Source organism: Balaenoptera musculus, chromosome 1 (genome assembly GCF_009873245.2).
Source record: "Balaenoptera musculus isolate JJ_BM4_2016_0621 chromosome 1, mBalMus1.pri.v3, whole genome shotgun sequence".
NCBI lineage: Eukaryota > Metazoa > Chordata > Mammalia > Artiodactyla > Balaenopteridae > Balaenoptera > Balaenoptera musculus.
The window spans coordinates 144,565,937-144,580,407 of record NC_045785.1 but is presented as its reverse complement, the minus strand read 5'-3'; the positions used below and the strand labels follow the sequence as shown (position 1 = coordinate 144,580,407).

The window sequence follows — 14,471 nt, the reverse complement described above, 5'->3', positions numbered from 1 at the left end:
GGGCTCCGAGTAATAAGTCCTTTACCTCAGAATCAGGGGTCTTATGTCTTCTGTCAATACCCATGAAACTGTGGCAGGCTAACCCTTCACAGCTCTTGACACTGTTTTCTTGAAAAACAAAAACTCAGCTATGGGTCTGGCTTCTTTTACATGCCCTCAGAGCTGATGAATCTCATCCACACTGTGCCCTGGTAGTCCTAGCTGAGATAGGGTTTTAGGCCAGATGACTGATCCATCTCCCTTCCAGTATTAAAATGTTTTGGCTTATGAATCTGAGCTTTCTATGGAGGCAAAGGGCAACCAAATAAAAGGTGAATATTTCACTGGTATAAAGACAAATGCCAAGAAACGGCTGGGTTCCAGGCCCCGCTGTGCTCAGCTTGCTGTATGGAATAGGCTCTTAATAGGAATGGAATGGCAATTAATGCAAATTATGGAAAACAACACAAGCCAGGTTAAAATTTGAAAATTAGTCTGATGTCCAAGCAGCAGTGACACAGAGGTGATAGTAACCAAATAGGATTTGGCCACCAGATGATTCAAGCAATGCCCACTTCGGGGATGGGCAACGACATACGATGAAAGACTCTGTAGGCACCTTCTATTACCTTCTCAAGTATGTACTTACTCAAATTATCAAAATCATAGCTCTAACAGAGTAAGTTAATGTAATTAAGTAATAGAAGCAAGCGTTAACTTTGAGAAACTTTAGCCTTCAACTTGATTAATGGGGTTGGTCAACACATTCCACTGATTTACAGGAACAATATAAACTCTGGAAGGTGGGAGGAGGGATAAATTAGGAGGCTGGGATTAACATATACACACTATTATGTATACTATGTATAAAATAGATAACCAGTAAGGACCTACTGTATAACACAGGGAACTATACTCAGTATTATGTAATAACATATAAGGGAAAAGAATCTGAAAAAGAATATATATATATTTATATATAACTGAATTGCTGTGCTATACACCTGAAACTTACATGATATTGAAAATCAACTATACTTCAATTAAAAATTTTTTTAAAAAGAATTAAGAAGAAAATTAAAACACCCAAAACCCTAAAAAAGGAAAGAAAAGAAAAGAAACAATATAAACTAAACATTTTAGATTAGTAAAGAAAAGATCGCTGTAAAGTGAACTTTTAGGTCATCCATCTTTGAAAGTATATTTAATAACTCAAATCCTCTTTCAAAACATCTAAGTCTAAATGATGGAATGGAATGAAGGTGTAATATGTTTTATGTGACAATGTTTTCTTGGTGATCTAGTGAATAGTTTTCTTTGGCTTCTTTTATAATTAATATTTGTAAATAATTGAGACAGACATTGAAGAAGGATCAAAGAGATTCTATTTCTATGTGTCTCTGTAGATGCACTTTATCCAAATATGGTGTTATCTGAAAAATAAAAAATAAGTATTTGTCACATATCTTATAATACATTTCATAGTTCCAAAATAACGCTGAAGGCAGAGAGGATAAATACTGTTTCACAGATGCAGAAAGTAAGGTTTAGAGACACTAAATGAGTAAAAGCATGAGACTTCTCAATGGCAGAGGCAGAGCTTGAACCCAAGTGCAATGGGCTGAAGGTTTGTGCTCCTCCAAATTCTTATGCTGAAACCCTAGGTCCAATGTGATGGTATTTGGAGGTGGGGCCTTTGAGAGGTAATTAAGTCATGAGAGTGGAGTCCTCAGAATAGGATTAGTGCCCTTATAGGAAGAGACCAAAGTAGCTGTTTCTGTCATGTGAGGACACAGCAAGAAAACAGCCCTCTGAAAACCAGGAAGAGGGCACTCCAAGAACCCAATCATGTTGGCACCCTGATCTCAGACTTTCAGCTTCCAGACTGTGAGAAATAAATGTTGTTTAAGCCACGCAGTCTCTGGTAATGTGTTATAGCAGCCCAAACTAACTAAGACACCAAGTCTTCTGTTTTTAAGGCAAGTTTAAGTAAGACTGTCCCTCTTTTGGCCTCCATATCTACAACTGGAAGATTGAAGAGAGAGCTTCAATATACCTGTGAGTCTGTTTCTGTTTTGTAGATAGGTTCATTTCTGTTGTATTTTAGATTCCACATATAAGTGATGTCATATGGTATTTGTCTTTCTCTTTCTGACTTACTTCACTTGGTATGATAATCTCTAGTCCATTCATGTTGCTGCAAATGGCATTATTTCATTCTTTTTTATGGCTGAAATTGTGCAGATTCTCTTAGAATTAGGAACACTAAAGGCATTCCTCCTTGTAAAAGAGTTACTTTTTGAGTAAAATAAAAACATGGCTGTTACAGATTAGCTTTAAAACATCAGTTTTCCAGGCCATGCTGCATTGCCCTCTCTACCCCACGTACAAAGAGTGTGGAGCAAGTGTAAAGTCACAGCCCCCTCATCAAAGAAGTTAAATTTCCAGTATGGCAATTCTTTTGTTTCTTATCTAACTTAATAATTTGTTGGTTGTATTTAACATAATTATACTCTTTTTTTTTTTTTTCCAAATAAATGGAAAAAAATACCATCAATTGCTTATCTTGACTTAGAAACAAGTATTCACAGCTAAGGTATTTACCAGTTCCTCTTCTGCCCCCTGCAAGGTAATACCACCACCACACACACCCCTACCCCAAACTCCCTCCACATTTTATTGTTTCTCAGGGCTTTTTGTTTGATATTTGTCATCAAAATCATTTCCATTTTATCTCAATTTTGCACATGAAACCTTTGCAGAGGCAACAGAAATTGATGATAGAGGAGGCCTCTGGAGTTTTCTCAAAATACAGTTTTCAGGCCATCAGCATCAGAATCACCTTAGCCTGCTGAGAATGCAGATTCCAGGGCCCAAACTAGAGCCTATTGAATGAGCCAGCCTGAAGATGGACTCTGGGATCCTGTAAGCACAAGAATATGAGAATCTCTGGTCTGTAGTAGATCTCACATCAACTAGCCTAGTTTACTGATGCTTTTAACTTCAGACAGATTGCCTTTCAACTATCCCAGAGCAATACATATGAACCTCTTTCAACCCCAGAAATAACTCCTAAGTTTATTTCTGGATTCCTCCTGTCGATTGGGTAGGAATCCTACCACAACATCTTACTTTTTAGTGGAAAGTGCCTTTTCTCCTTGTGAACAAGGGGACTCAGTTTGACCCAAGAGCTCCTGCCACTGTCAGGAACAGTTTCTTTGATTTGGGCATGAGTAAGGGACTTGTAGGCACCATTGAAATGCCTCTTTTGAACTCTCAGTAAGCTGACTTGATTGCTTCTTTCCACCAAGCAGTTGGATTCACGCCTTTCGTTTATCTCCTCCAGGAGATGTTTGTCTGCTTTAAGTTTTTTAATTATTTCACTGGTTCTGTTTACAGATGCCATTATGCTGACAAACTAATCGTCAAGTGATTCTTGCTGTCCTGCTGACAAATGAAAAAAATACTATCAATTGCCTGCTTGACCTTGAAGCCAAGATTCACAATCAGGTATTTACCAGCACCTCCAGTTACTTTATCAGGTGATTACCTCAGTCAGGTATTTCTCCTCCTGCAAATACCACCACCACTGTGCCCCCTCCCCCAACCTCTCTCCATTTCTTATTGCTTTCTAAGGTCTTGATATTTCCTCAGGGGAAAAAAAAGGCCAAAAAAAGAGGATACAGTAAGAGAATATATTTTGGATTTTAACGTGATACTATGCATTGATTCTTGCTTTTAGGAACTTTTGTTGCTTTTCCTGATTATAAAAATAATATGTATTTATTGTAGGAAATGAAGAAAATACAGAAAAGTATAAGGTAGAAAAATTAAAATCACTTGTGATCCAGAGACAACCAAATTAACATTTTTGGATGTTTCTTTCCCAGTAAATATCCAAAGGTATTTTACTATAAAAAGTATAGGAAATCCACTGGTTAGGACTCCGTGCTTCCACTGCCAGGGTGCAGGTTCAATCCCTGGTCAGGGCACTAAGATCCCACAAGCCACGTGGCACAGCCAAAAAAAAGTACAGAAGACATCAAACTGGCTATGGTTAAAACAAATTTTAAAATGTATAAGTCTTATTAACTATTTAGGAAGATTTTGCTTGTTAGGCCTGTAAATTTGTCTTTTTAGGCATTTAAAGTGCTTAAAAATCAGATATGCTAAATTTGCAAAGGAAATTTAAAATATTTAAAGGACTTGTAAATATACTACCAGAGGTGTTTAGTCTTTTCAACTTGGGTTAACCGAACACTAATTTCAGAAAAAATAAGGATGATCATTCTTTATACGAAAATAACTCAATTTATAAATAGAATACAAGACTCATGTTGAAATCAAATACTTTTTTTTTTAATAAATTTTTAATAAATTTATTTATTTATTTATTTTTGGCTGCGTTGGGTCTTTGTTGCTGTGCACAGGCTTTCTCTAGTTGCGGTGAGCGGGGGCTACTCTTCGTTGCAGTGCACAGGCTTCTCATTGCAGTGGCTTCTCTTGTTGTGGAGCACCAGCTAGGCATGTGGGCTCAGTAGTTGTGGCACTCAGACTCAGTAGTTGTGGCTCACGGGCTCTAGAGCACAGGCTCAGTAGTTGTGGCACATGGGCTTAGTTGCTCCGTGGCATATGGAATCTTCCTGGACCAGGGCTCAAACTCGTGTCCCCTGCATTGGCAGACGGATTCTTAACCACTGCGCCACCAGGGAAACCCCTCTTATGTACTTTTGAGCTAATTTATATTTTGTTAAATGCCTATTAGATTTACTGCAAATGAAATGTAGATGTCTTAGTCACAGATTCACTAAGAAGATCACAAAATCAAACCCTTATTACAAATCGCCTGAAAACTGAAGCCAACTAAAATTAGACACAGCAAGAGTCTAATGGTAAAAGCATGTGATTTGAAGTCAAAAAGACTTGATTCCAGGGACTTCCCTGCTGGCACAGTGGTTAAGAATCCGCCTGCCAACGCAGGGGACACGGGTTCGAGCCCTGGTCTGGGAAGATCCCACACGCCGTGGAGCAACTAAGCCTGTGCACCACAACTACTGAGCCTGCACTCTAGAGCCCATGAGTCACAACCACCGAGGCTGCGTGCTACAACTACTGAAGCCTGCGTGCCTAGAGCCCGTGCTCTGTGGCAAGAGAAGCCACTGCAATGAGAAGCCCGCGCATCGCAATGAAGAGTAGCCCTCGCTCACCGCAACTAGAGAAAGCCCGCAGCAACGAAGACCCAACACAGCAAAAAAAATAAGTTTATTAAAAAAAAAAAAAAGATTTGATTCCTGTTCACGCTATGCTAACTGTATGACCTTGGTTAAGTTACCTTCTCTGGGCCTCAGTTTCCTTATATATTTAATGGAAATATCCAAATTACAGAGGGTCATAAGGATTAAATGAGCTAATACATTATCAAGAACTTAGTACAACCAAATCTCCATAAATGGTAACTTTAATATATTAATTAGGCACTGTAAAAAAATTTTTTTTGTTCAGTTGGATAAATATATAGTATTTTTGTCCCCCCAGTTATTAACCTGTTTACTTGCTATGTGATCAGGAACAGCTACATAATTTGTGGGACCCAGAGCAAAATGAAAAGGCAGGGACCCTTGTTGAAAAACCACTGAGAACTTCAAGATGGTGACAGCAGAACATTAGACCAAGTGGGACCCTTTGGTGGGGGAAGAGGTTTGGCACTTGTGTGAGTGTAGAGGCCACATGCCTATGAAACTGACTGTATGTATGACATAGGAACAAGTCGATTTCTATGGTTAATTCACCCAGTTTTACAACCTCTTAAATGGAGCTAAATAATGTGCCTAACCTATGGCTGTTTAAAGGGCTTTGAAAATATTAAGCACATATATAGAGTAGATCCTCATTACTCACGGATTCCATATTTGCAAATTCTCCTACTCACTAAAATTTATTTGTTATCCAATAATCAATACTGTGGCGCTTTCACAATCATCCCCAAACATGCACAGAGCAGCAAAAAATCTGAGTCTCCTTGATGTGCACATCCCCAGCTGGGGTGCAATAAGGCAGCTCTCTGCCTTCTTATTTCAGCTCTCATACCATGTGTGTCCTTTTCCTGGTCCTTATAGTGTCACCTCTTTTTTTTTTTTCATTGATTTCACTGTTTAGAATGCCCCCCAAGCATAGTGCTAAAGTGCTGTCTTGTGTTTCTAAGCAGCAAGAAGGCTGTGATGTGCCTTGTGTGTGTTAGATCAGCCTTGTTCAATAATGAGTTATAGCTCTGTCGGCTGTGAGTTCAACATTAATGAATCAACAACGTATATTAAATATGTTTCTTTAAACTGAAACACACATAAAAGAAGATTATATATTGATTGGTTGACAAAAATGCTGTGACCAAAGGCTCACAGGAACCTAACCCTGTATTCTCCCTAAGAACAGTGGCTCAATATCTGTTAATTCAGTGTTCAGGGCCACTTTATACAACATAACTACCACAATAACAAGAATCAAATGTATATATATAGAAAATATATTACTGTTTCTATAGGTATATTATTATAAATTACCTTTTAACATACAGCAACCCAACACCTATTTGAAGTCCACTGGTGTGAATGAGCCTACTGAGATATTACCCTGGAGATGGAATATTCTGATCTGTGCCATTCCAGCTTTGTTCCATTCATAGAATCCTGGTTAAGAGTTTGGAGTCAGAGAGACCATTTAGTTATCAGCCATGTGTCCCTGAATAAATTACTTGATCTCTCTTAGTATCAGTTTCTTCATCTGCAAAATGGGATAAAGATACCTATTTCATTAAGTTGTGTGTTTGTGTGTATACGGTGGAGGAGGGAGGAGTTGGAATTGTTACAGAGAAAACCCACAGACCCCAAATGGCATCACTTATACTAAAGCCCATGATGCCAAGCTTAGATTTAATACCTAATGTAATTGCAGTTTCCATCTTTACCAGAAATGCAGTCTTAATCAACCAGTCTGGAATTTTCTGGTCAGCACCAATAAGGTAATTTGCCATGTAGGCCCTCTTCATCCCTCAGAGGAAGAAGAGGCAATCTGCATAATGAAAACCTTGACTTTCTCTCCCCCCACCCCCCCGACCACAAAATAAGATATCCTGGCCTAAAAACAGCCCTTTTTTTCTTTTGCCAATAGCTCCCTTTCCGCACCCTTCTTCCTATAAAAGCCTTCCATTTTGTACAAGCCTGGAGTGCCCTTCTACTTGCCAGGTGGGATGCTGCCCAGGTCATGAATTGCCTAATAAAGCCAATTCGATGTTCAGATCTACTTGGCTGAATTTTGTTTTTTAACAGAATTAAATGATATGCATATAAAGCTCTTTGCATTGTGCCTGGCATCAATTTATTATATGCACTGATATTTCTTGAGCACCTATTCTGTGCCTGGTACTGTTCTGGGTACTGAGGGCAGATAGGTACCTGCCCCCAAGGATCTTATAGTCTGAGAGTTTGTGGTAGGTACTTAGTAAATTGTAGCTGTTTTTACTGATTTTATTAAAACTTCATGTTTTACTTGGGTAATTATTTTATTCGAATGTTTTTTCTCAGAAGTAGATGTCTCCAACTTAAAAAAGTCTTCAGAAATACATTTCACAAATACAAAAGTCATCATTTCTTTATCTTTTTACAGAAATTAGTGATAGAAGAAAGAAATTGGTATTGAAGAAAGCAGTTCACAATGCCAGAGAAATTAATTCCCTAAAGAACTATATCAAGGGTCAGCAAAAGAAACTAAATCCCCCAACTCTAATGAGACTGGAGTACAAAAACCATTCAGACCAATGCAGGGCACTTGCTAAAGATAAGAAGGTATTTTTTTCATTTTTTTAAAACAAAGCTCCCAGATATGCAAAAAACTTATCAAGAGACTTCATCAGTTGGGCACAACCCTGGCACCTGAGGGCCAGGGGCTATATTCAAGTCCTCCCTTGTCAGAGTGCAACCTGGAGGAAGATTTCTACATCTTTGAGCTTCAGCTTCCTTAGCTGCTAAATGGGGCTGATATCAGTATTGTGAGGATTAAACAAGATAATAGATGAAAGGACTTGTAAACTATAAAGTACAATACAAGCATTATGAGTTCTTCTAAAGTGTATAATAGATTAGATTATTAATTCAGGAAGTTGTGTGTGCTGTGCCCAAGAGTAACACTCATTATTTTACAACATGATAATATGCAACGGACTTCCCTGGTGGCACAGTGGTTAAGAATCTGCCTGCCGATGCAGGGGACACAGGTTCAATTCCTGGTCCAGGAAGATCCCACATGCCACGCAGCAACTAAGCCCGTGCACCACAACTACTGAGCCTGCGCTCTACAGCCTGCGAGCCACAACTACTGAGCCCGCGTGCCTAGAGCCTGTGCTCTGCAACAAGAGAAGCCACCACAATGAGAAGCCCGCGCACGGCAACGAAGAGTAGCCCCCGCTCACCACAACGGGAGAAAGCCCGCGCGCAGCAAGGAAGACCCAAGGCAGCCAAAAATAAATAAATAAAATAAATTAATTTAAAAAAATAATTTGTGACATAAGAAACCCAATTTGAATAATTCTTAAGCCAACAAATTTTCCTTGCTCAAAGATTACTCTCGCAGAAGAGATTTCAGGCTGCATTCTAAGGTATCTCACCCCTATTTTCTTGGACTTGTTCTCGTTTGCTACGCTCTGCAAACTGTCAAACTAAATAAACCTGGGAGGAAACAATCAAGAAAAAAAGTGTTTATTTGAGACCAAAAAGTTGCAATTGGGGGCACACAGACTTAGGTAGCAACACAAACAGTACCCTGCTAGGGAGTAAAAGTCAGGGGCTTTTAAAGGCAGAAAGGGGAAGTCTGCATTAGTCACTTTTCCCTCTAGTGATTTACTGAGGCTATCACTACAGGAGTGTAAAGTCCACTATCGTGACAAGTTTCAGGGGTTTTTGCAGAGCCCTTGGCATACTTGTGGTTTGGCCCAGTTCATGGTTTAACTGGGTGAGGATGTGCATAAGATCCACCTCCTTAATGGCCTCCTGGCTCCATTTTAAAACCCCTTGACATAAGTGAATCCATTTTATTTCACATTTCATATTTTCCCCTTTTGATCCAGATTTGTCTCTGAAAGCATCACTGATCAACTTACAGATATGCTTTGTCTCACATCACTGGGATGGACTGGACGCCTCCCAGAAAACCAGATCCCATCTCCGGGGGAATTTTTAATCTCTGATTAAATAGCCACGTCAAGGAGTGGTGTCCTAAGGATTAGGCCACATCTGAGCCACAGGGAGGCATTCAGGAAATGACTTTAGGCAATTTCATCATCCAGGAATTTCATCAAGTTACCCGAATGTTCAAGTGAATAAGACTTACTAACATTTCAGTCCATTCAGAGACTACAATCTTGGTGTTTGTAGAAGTTTTGGAGCAGGTCTGAGTGAGGAGTAGCATAAGAAGTTTAAATACAAGCACACATAGCAAAATTCTTATAATAATCTTAAATAATATTTGAAGTCCTGATCTTATCTAAGTGCCTATAGCTGAAGACAGCCAGCTGAAAACATTGATAGGGAACAGAGAGGTTTTGTGCTGTTTTCCTAATTTTTTTGAGTTCTAATTCACATTCACCAGAAGTGTTCATCTAGTTGCAGCAGGAGGTGTTGGCTAGGGCACAGACGCTGCCCTGTTCTGCAAGGAGATAATGAAGTACAACCCTCACTAGGGAATCCAGGGATCACTGCTGTTGAGCCAAGCCTCAAGTGGCAGAATTTGTTAATTTAGCTGTGGTTCAACAGGTCAGTATGGACTGCACCAGTCCAAGGAACAAATCCTTTCACAGTGGTAATCAATGGAGAGTATATGGGGTATTAAATCTAGATCTATGAGATTATGGCTGCATTTTTTTCTTTAACAAGAACTTGAAGTGAAATGCTATGGTATCACAAAAGGCATTGTCCTGTCATATGCCAGCTGTCTAGACATTCATAAGCCCATGGTTCTCCTTTGTAATCACATACAAAGGCGTACCCAGTCAAGAGTGGTTATTCACGTTTCCACTGACAGGTTATGAACTTAGGGATACGTTCTAGCCGTGGATCCGTGCAGCCATTACAGCCTATTAAGGGGTCAGCCGACAATCATCCGGCCCCAGTGCAACAAAAAGCTTGACGTAGACTTGTGAGATCACATTTCTTACAAATTTTGGTCAGCCATTTGCTTCATGCCAGAGGTAAAGGAAAAAGAGAGAGGATCCAGGCAGTTGGAATGTTAAAGGAATAGGGCTTTAGAGAAATGTTTTGTGGCAGGGTCAAACAAAAACAAAGTGGAGACACCGATCATATAGTTTTACTCTGCAGACAATTTTAAGGGCCGAGTGCTGAAAATCTATCGTAGCATTGGGAACCAAGGAGAAATTGGTGATGGGTATAACTAGAGTGTCCTTAGATCTGGATGATTGTGGCCTTGGAAACATACCCAGCACTCAGAGAGATGTCCTCCAGTTACTATAGTTTGGGAATAGTTCACTAGAATATTCTCTTCCCATTTGCCAAAAAAGTACCCTCGGAAGGTAAAAACTTCAGCTAACATTAAACAAATTCCAACCAAATGCTGACTAGTCACCATCTTGGACATAATAAAGGAAGTCGTTAAGTGATATTCTGAAACCACCAGCCAACTGAGTAGGATTTCCTTAGCAAGAATGTTGAATTAGTATTAACCTCAATAAAGAGAATTCCCTGGCGGTCCAGTGGTTAAGAATCTGCCTTTCAAGGCAGGGGACGTGTGTTCAATCCCTGGTCAGGGAACTAAGATCCCACGTGCCGGGGCAACTAAGCCCTTGCACCACAACTACAGAGCCCACATGCTCTGGAACCCATGTGCCACAACTAGAGAGCCAGTGCACCGCAAGTTCTGAGCCTGTGCACTCTGGAGCCCACATACCACAACTAGAGAGAAGCCCACACACCACAACGAAGAGCCTGTGCACCACAAGGAAAGATCCTGCGTGCCACAACTAAGACCTGATGCAACCAAAAAAAGAAAAAAAAAAACAAACAAACTCAGTAAATTTATCAGTACAATAGAGCAGGACAATTATGAAAGGCTTAGTAATGAGGTTAGAGCAGTGTGTATGTATATAGAGGCCTGGTCCTGAATCATGGGAAAGCTGTCAGCATCGGATGTTGTCGGCTTCACTTCCTAGTTAATTTTCATTTTAATTCTCTAGTCAGTTCACAAGTCCAGCTGGGCACTGGAGCCTTTTGAAAATGAGAAACATGGGAATTCCCTGGTGGTCCAGTGGTTAGGACTCCGTGCTTCCAATCCTGGGGCCTGGGTTCAATCCCTGGTCAGGAAAGCTGTGTGGCGTGCCCCAAAAAAATAAAAAAGAGAAACATGAATCCAAGACTCAACACCTTCAAGCTTTGCAGGACAAGAATTAGTTCAGAGTACCTGAAATGGTCCTTTCCATCTAGGTTGTAAAGAATCTTTTTGAAAAAAAAATTTTTTTAATTTTTTTAACTTTAAAAAAAAAAAAGAATCTTTTTGAAGATGTCTTTACAGGTAGACAAAACCACCTGCTTATCGAATGTGATGTTTGTTGCCTTGTGTCCCAGGAGCACACTGTGGAAAGATTGTTCTACCAGGGTATGTTTTTTATCTAAGGCTCTGATTAGTCCGTTGCAATATTGAAGCATGTCTCCTTTAACTAGTTGACTATATCAAGAGCAGAGAGAGACAAATGCATAGGTCACCAGTAATGACTTCAAGTGGTGACAGACTGTATTTCCCAAAAGGGGTAGTTCTCAGATTGAAAGGACCAAAGGAAGTGCCTTAGGCCAAGCCATTTTAAGGTCTGCATAAATTTTGCCACTTGAGTCTTAACAATGCCATTTTTTCTTTCCATCAGTCCAGAGGACTGAGGGTGCTAAGTACAATGAAAACATTGTAGAATAGGCCAAACCTCACAGACTTGTTTCATAGCATGGCGGGTAAAATGTATTCCCTGGTCACTATGCAGTTCTGAGGGCACACCCCATGTGGGTATAACATTTTCCAACAATATTTTTGAAACTGCTGAGGCAGTAGCCTGCCAGTAAGGGAATGCTTCAATCCAATGAGGAAACATGCAAATCATAACAAGAACAAATGTATAGCCTTTTATACCTTAAAAGGCCCTTTAGGGAAATCAAAATATCCAGGGGCAGTTTGGATAGTTTCTCTGGGTTTTTTTAAAGGATGTACAGTACAAGTTAATTGTGCCTCCTTGGAGGCCTTAAAAATATTTTCCCAACAGTATTGTCTCATTTCTCATGGCCCAGTGGGTCATCTGATGCGTCATTTCCATCAGGGGTCTTTACATGGACTCTGGCAAGACAGGTCTTCTTTTGGGGCCATACTATAAATTAGTTAATGGGCTAAAAATACAGCCATTATCAGCCCAATAAAGACTTTATGCCGTGCCTTAGTTTGGGCTTCTTTGATCATTTCCATTAGATCCTCTTTCAGAATGTAGTCAAACTTTAATATAACCGTTTCAGGTTGGGTGGCTCATAAGACAGCTATTCTTGCAGCCTCATCAGCCAAATTATTTCCTTTGGTTTTATCTGAATTTAATTCTGAATGCCCAGGCACCTTAACGATGACTAGGACAGATGGAAGTTGGATTGATTCCAACAACTCATTCACCCAATTTCCATTCTTAATCTGGTTTCCTGCCTGAGGTCAAGAATCCTCTTTGTTTCAAAAGTGCCAAGGTCAGAAACTACCACAAAGTGACTGTCTATATAGATATTCACAGTTTTACCTTCTGCTAGGGTGCAAGCTCAGTTAAAGCCTGGAGTTCTGCATGCCAGCTGAAGTAGCAGTGGTCAGTGGAGCTTCCTCAATTACTTCAAAGGAAGAGGTGATTGCATACCCGGCACAATATTTTCCTTTGTCATTTTTCAAATAAGAACCATTGGTAAACTTAAATTTCAGTATTAGCAATACGGGTTTCTTGTAAGTCAGCTCCAAGGATTAATAACTGATCAGGCAGGGTCAAACAGCCATGAGGAGTTTCATCGGTAGGTAAAGGGAGAAGGCTTGCAGGGTTAAGGTTGTTGCAGTAGGAAAGGGTTATGTGAGAAGTTAGTCACAATATTTCATACGAGGTGAGACGGCTTATAGAAAGGCAGAGTGTGATTAAGAATTGATGGGGAACACAGATGATAAGTGGACAGCCCATAACTATTTCCTCAGTTGATTTTGTAAAAGCTGCTGCTGCCGCTGAAATAGCTCTCAGGCATGGGAAAACACCTCTGGCTACAGGGTCTAATTGTTGACTGCAATAGCCAAGGGGTGGTGTTGACCTGCTGTGCCTTTGAGTAAGCACACCTAAGGCACTCCCCTCCCTTTTGTACACAAAGAGGGAAAAAGGAAGCTGGTAATTAGGATGACCTGAAGCAGGTGGTCTGAGAAGTCTGCTTTTCAGGTTTTGGAGAGTCATAAAGACATTTCCTTCCCAATCTAAGGGATCTGGTCTTTCAGCTTTGAGCAGTGTATAAAGAGAGTGGGCAATTAAGGAAAAATCAGGTATGCAGTTCCCATAGTATCCAGCCAGATTCCAAAACCCTTGAAGTTGTCTTTTGGTCTGTGGCTACTGGAAATGTAAGACACCGGATCCTATGAGGGTCTAAAAGGAGTCCTTGATCTGAGATCAGTACCCTAGGTATTTGACCTGCATTTGAACAACTTCTAATTTCTCCTTAGAGACCTAATGAACTTTAGCTGCTAATGGCTTGAGGAGACTGATGCTACTTTGCTCACTTGCTTCCTTAGAAGAGGAACAGAGAAGTTCATCAACATACTGTAAGAGGGTAGATAGACCTTTGTGGAAAAAAATGACATCTACTAAATCCATTTTTAGGATCTGTGAAAAGTAGGAAGGGCTTTCCCTAGAGCCAGGTGTAGAGTTGCCCTTCCCACGTGAAAGCAAATAAAAATTGACTTTCAGATTCCATAGGGATGCTGAAAAAGGCACTACAGAGGTCTATTATGGTGAAAAATTTACTCTCTGTAGGTATTGCTATTAAAAGCGTATGAGAGTTAGGGATGGTCAGATGATGAGGGGTAACGATGTTCTAACTAGCCCTCAAATCTTGGACAAATCTCCCTCGTCTTCCTTGGGGTTTCTTAATAGGGAGAATGGGTGTAATACAAGGACTGGTGCAAGGAACTATGGGGCCTTGTGTCTTATATTCCTCTGTGATTGGTTGAATTCCTGCTAAGGCCTCAGGATTTAAAGAATATTGATTAATGCTTGGAAGAGCTTACCAGGGTCAATTTGAATTTGAATTGGGGGAGCTGAATGAATCCACCCAATGTCAGCTGTGGATTTTCCCCAGAATGTCTCAGGGATTTCTTTGGGGAGTTTTAAGTTTATGTTATCTTCCAAGCTTGTCCTAAGGGCAAAAACTGCTAATAGGGTTGAGGAGCTTGGAGTGCCA

General features: G+C 40.1%; 1 protein-coding gene across 1 annotated transcript; it reads right to left on the bottom strand.

Annotated features, from left to right (window-relative positions):
• Positions 1-1,930: 1,930 nt before the first annotated feature.
• Positions 1,931-3,385, bottom strand: SPATA45 (spermatogenesis associated 45). The gene is made up of 2 exons (XM_036825171.1): positions 3,112-3,385; positions 1,931-2,004 (listed from the first exon to the last, which is right to left on the bottom strand). The coding sequence occupies exons 1-2, from the start codon at positions 3,383-3,385 to the stop codon at positions 1,931-1,933; spliced, it is 348 nt and encodes a 115-aa protein (XP_036681066.1).
• Positions 3,386-14,471: the final 11,086 nt, after the last annotated feature.